Source organism: Crocodylus porosus, unplaced genomic scaffold, assembly GCF_001723895.1.
Source record: "Crocodylus porosus isolate Cpor-Errol unplaced genomic scaffold, CroPor_comp1, whole genome shotgun sequence".
NCBI classification, from domain to species: Eukaryota; Metazoa; Chordata; order Crocodylia; family Crocodylidae; genus Crocodylus; species Crocodylus porosus.
Window position 1 is genome coordinate 4,901,569 of NW_017728916.1, and position 5,179 is coordinate 4,906,747.

General features: G+C 47.9%; 1 protein-coding gene across 1 annotated transcript in view; it reads right to left on the bottom strand.

Annotated features, from left to right (window-relative positions):
* OCRL (OCRL, inositol polyphosphate-5-phosphatase) overlaps window positions 1-3,109 on the bottom strand; it is a 58,091-nt gene extending 54,982 nt beyond the window's left edge. The window contains exon 1 of the mRNA XM_019536150.1: window positions 2,994-3,109. Coding sequence (XP_019391695.1) covers window positions 2,994-3,109 — 116 coding nt within the window. The remainder of the gene's footprint in view (window positions 1-2,993) is intronic.
* Between the last annotated feature and the right edge of the window lie 2,070 nt (window positions 3,110-5,179).

Here is a 5,179-nt window from a genome sequence, read left to right on the forward strand (position 1 = left end):
GTCATTTGAGCCCAGTACTCTTTCCTGCCATGGCAGGGGGTCAGACTAGATGATCTGCTCAGGTCCCTTCCGACCCTAGAAACTATGAAACTATAAAACTTTGTATTTATGTGACAGGATTGTTGTTATATTGTTACATCTGTCAGAGTTTTTTTGTTTCTTTGTTTTGTTTTAGTTCCTTTTGTTTTTGTGGAGGGGGCGGGGTTTGAGGGGCATTGGTGTTGGCTGCAGCCAAGACGGGGGATATTTACTGTAATGTGCCAATGCTCCTACTGAGACTTAAACCTTAAGTTCCTGGCTAGAGGGTCTTTCCCCTCTAGTCAGGCTCAGACAGTCACTGCACTGGGGGGTCAGGAAGGGATTTTAGCATGAAGTCATATTGGTATGAACTGTAGGAATTTTTGTCTTTCTGTGTAGCAGAGGGAGGGGGAACAAGGCCATCTTACTTGGATTTCTCAAGCATCTGAGGGGTGGCAGGGGTAGGGCTGGAATGAAAAAAGTAAATCCCCAGTCCTTAGGGATGAGTGAGGTTAGTTGACTGGTTAGTGTCTTGCTGAAAATCTATAACGGGGGTCTGTCTGGGGAACACATATTAAGTGGTGCTGGACACACACGACCTGAGTGAGTGCTCTCATTTTGTATACTTGATCCCTGTTTTTAGTCCTGTTGTGCAGTAAAAGGGCCTCTGCACCCGTCGGGCCTCGATCATTCGGTCCCGCGCTGTTCAGCTATGGATCTGTAGGGTGGTCCTTCGATCCGTCCCTACGGTCTCAAGGTGTCGGTGTCTTCCCACTGGGTGGTCTTTGCCCCAGTCCCACCTGCCATGACTTTGATGATTACTTCAGTGGAGGGCTGTTACCACCACGGCATGCTTATCCAAGGCCTCAGGGCAGTGATCTTCCGCGAGGCTCCAACCTCCGCTGTACCTGGCCCTGAACCCAGCCACGACGGAGTACCGGTTTTCTTTGTGTCTTACTCTCTCTATACAGGATTTTCTCTTCAGTCTTCCTTGGTCCCCAAAGTACCCGTAAGGAGCCTACGTGCCTGTCCAAGTCCCCTATCTAACAGGGGCCTTCCTAACACCGGAAGCCTGTGGCTTTCGGTTATCCTATGTCTTGTTCTCTTCCTCAAAGCGATAACATCAATGAATAAACAACTGAATCTGACAACAAAAGTTATCTATCACTATAGTATTCCTCTGATTGTTATTCACGGGCAGCTTAGTGTCAGCGTGCTTCCCTATCAGGTGGTCCCACCACCAGCCATCCCCTCTGTGCCACCTTTTCCCCTTCTCCTTTTTTTTCTAGTATCAAACAAGATAAAACCGACCCTCAACGTCCCTCCCGGCGTGGACCATTAAATTTTCTCTGAGGGGCCGTTCATTCTTCCCAGCCGCATCAACTGCTGCCATGACCCTTTTTTTCTTCCTCATGGGAAAATCCTTAGGACCGAGCCAATGTCTTTAAGGGTCCCTCTTGGTCCGGTGCCTCGCATCCCGTGGATCCCTCTTTTCTTCGGGTATATACCAACGAGGTACCTTACTTGTTTGCTGAGTCTCTGGAGCCTCCTCCTGGGGCCTTAATATGCAGCGTGGCTATCTCTTTCCCCCTAGGTCTGGTAACAGCATCCCTCTCTTGAAGGTCTTCAGGGGAGCCTCCTATTCGGTGCAAGGTAAGTTTGACCATCCCCTCCTCCGAGAGGGGTCCTGGGGACTCTTCCCCCGTGCTCCTCCTCAATCCCCTGTGCCCTCTCGCCTCACCAGCCATTCTTCTTATTTCACTGTGTTGAGGCTCTTCCCCCTTATCATCAGCTGGCCGAACTTTTAAAAAGACGCAGCTGACGAGCCACATGGGTCCCGCCGCAGCTTCCAGTCCCGCCTTCGTTCCTGCTGCCGGTGAGGAGTTTTTGTTTATTCTCCCCTCCTCTGTGTTTCCCCTGGGGTGTGCCGGCTCCTGGGGGTTCTCCTTGACCTTTTGGGATCCCATTCTTGCCTTTTCCCCGGGACAGCCTCCTTGCAGGGTTTAAGCCAGGTCTTTATAGACAGCAGAAACCATGTACTTAACATCAGGTTTATGACCCATTTAACTTAACTTCCTCTGCCAACTCCCCTTCATTCCACAGTGATAACTGTCCATTTCCCTTTCAAGTGGTCCAAATGATATCATTAGCTTAAAGCAAGGGTGTCAAACTCACCTGGCCAATGAGTGATGTAAGGCCAGCCCACAGGCCAGATCAAGCCCACAGACCCCACCTTCCCTTTGCCCCTCCACATGCAACATCTCTTCTGGCTGATCCAGGCCACACACTGCATGCAGTGCCCATTCCAGCCAGTCTAGGGCCCATGCTGCATGTGGTGCTATGGGTACCATGTGTAGGGCAGGTCACAGACCAGCTGCAGCGTGCATTGAGTGCTGCATGGATCACAGAGCAGCTAGAATAGATTGGATTTTGTTAGTAGATGTTAAGAATCATGAACCAAAAAGATGACAAAGCCTGAAGGGAAATGCAGAGTGCCTGAGCGAGGGACTCGCATAGGAGGGATGGGGGTGAGGGGAACGCAACTACGTTACAGAAAATACAATGGTAGCCAACTAAGCCTGGGTGGGGATAGGGAGAGGGGGGAGGGAGAGTGGTTGTGATGCTGAGAGAGAAAGAAGATAGATGCACACAAACCCATACAATGGTCTGCAATGGTGGAGAGGGTAGGTTGAAGAAAGTTTCTCAGTCTATAGTGTCTTATCGTGGGGGTCCTCTTCAGGTCGATGTACTGGCAGTGGCCTGTGACATGTTTGATGTAGATGTCACGGGACCAACAGATGGTGTTGGACACCATGAGGCAGTGCATCAGCTTGGCATAGTGGCAGGAGACACAGCAGGCATGCAGGATGCTCTCACTGTTGCGGTCCCAGGCTCCAAGCATTCCCACAACGAGCACATTGACCGTTACATTGTAGCCATGGCCCCTCATGTTGGCTAGTGGGGCATACTTCTACTGCTTGCAAGCCAGGGTGTCATTGAAGGCTTGGTGCCAGTTCTCAAAGTGGACAGTGACATCCACGATCACAATCTTCTTGGACTCCTTGTTCGTGATGATGATGTCTTGGCGCATCTGGCTTTCGCAGCCCAGGACGGTGTGTTTCACAGAGATCATGTGATGCACCCTGCCTGCAGGGCTGGGCTGGCATGTGCCAAGTGTGGCACACGGGCAGCTCTGGGAGCCAGGTGGTGTGGTTCCGCAGGCCAGATCCAGCCCACAGGTCGTATCTGTGACATCTCTGGCTCAAAATGAGAGCAGTTATTCAACTTTTACATAGCTTAGATGGAGATTACTTCTTTCTCAGTTTGGATGAATGGTGCTTGAAACCAAAAGATTATTTACTTTCTCTCCCAATAAAATAAATTAGTCTGATACAAGATATTCCTTCAGCTCACCTACCTTCATTCTCTAATGAGCCAGTGCTAGGCTGGGCTAGGAGGACATCAGTGAATTGCTATGTCTGGAGAAGGCTGAATCAGAGAAATGGTTTCTAGAGAAGTGTGAGGCAGGGCATTCCAGCTGATTGGCCAATGCAGCAGGACAGAGATCCTGGCTGGTATTGTTGGCTAAATTTTGTGTTGAGACCTGTTATTTATTCTTTAGTACACATATATGTAGTTAACATACTGTATTTTAGTTAATTAGAATATATACATATATAGTTAACACAGATTACTACTGTTTGACATAAGTATAGCTAAGTGCTTGCTTGTTCTAGCAAGGCCCAGAAAGATGACATCACCAGCGTTGGAAAGATTTCCCATGGAAACCTGACAGGAGTTGTTCATACACACATTCCAAAGATAAGGCGGGGTGAAAATGGAGGGAGCGTTTTTTCCCAGGCAGTAACAGGCCCTAGGCTTCTCTTCTCATGCAGATTAAGATGCAGCTGAAAGCACAAAAACAGGTTTATTATTGTGTTATTGTGACTGCACCTAATTAGTCCAGCACAAGAAGCACATGTGAACAGTGCCTTTATTGGCTGGGCTGGTGTTTTGAACATCAGAAACACCTGGTCTACTTAGGGGTAACACTGGACTGTATACTTACTTACAAAAAGCACATATTAAAGCACATACCAAAGCCAAGGTCAACACATGAAATAATATTCTGTGTAAGCTTGCAAATTCCAAGTGGGGAGCACATCCATCCATCCTATGCATTACTGCCTTAGCACTTTGTTTCTCTGTGGCTGGATATACTTGCACCACCTGGGGAGACTCAAGTCACAGTAAACATATTGACACTGCCTTAAATGATGCATGCAGAATTATAAGAGGCCGCTTAAAACCCACCCCAGTTCCCTGCCTATACAAGCTATCTGGCATAGTGTCCCTTTATATTAGAAGGAAAGTAGCAGGTGACATTAACTGGCAGGTAAAAGTCAGGCAACTACCACCTGCTATATAGACATCAACCAATGCATTGGCATCTCTCATCAATAAGTAGCTTTTTGTTCTCAACCATACCATTGGCCACATCCCTCGAATCAGTCAGAGCTACGCTCTGGTAAAAAGAATGGGATAAACTAGGCAACAAAGCTACTGAATAGAGCCAGCAAGGAATTACCCACAATGAGGAGTTAGCATCTTGCTTCATCTACAAATAACATACATGGCAGGGCCTAAACATTAGAGTGGGTAAAGATTGAGAGTGGGTATCAGAAAATGCAACTTTCTCATGAAATCATGGGGCCTCTATGCAACTGACCAATGTGTTTGTCAAGCCAAGCAAACCCTGGATCATCTTCTGAGGTGCCCTGTAGCACCACAAAGCACCCCACAAGATCTGGCAACACCAACACCAGAAGCGGTGGCCTGTGCAGAACTTTGGGAACAGACCATATTGAACGGTTGGATTGGAGACACAACAAAAAAGATGATTGGCTGGGCAAGGTACAGTGGACTTAACCCACAAACGACTGAACACCAGTGCAGGACAGATGGGATAAGCTGAAGGTATAAATCTGGAGTGGTAAACAACAGGGGATGTGCTCTCTCTTCCAGCATCATCATGTAGTTGAGGTTACTGAACCTGTGAAATGCCTGTGTTACTTTTCTAAAAACCACTCAGCTAGTTCTGTGCTCAGGAGGGGAAATTTTTTTTTTTTTCTGTTTTTTTGCACCGGCCCTGGAAGCACTG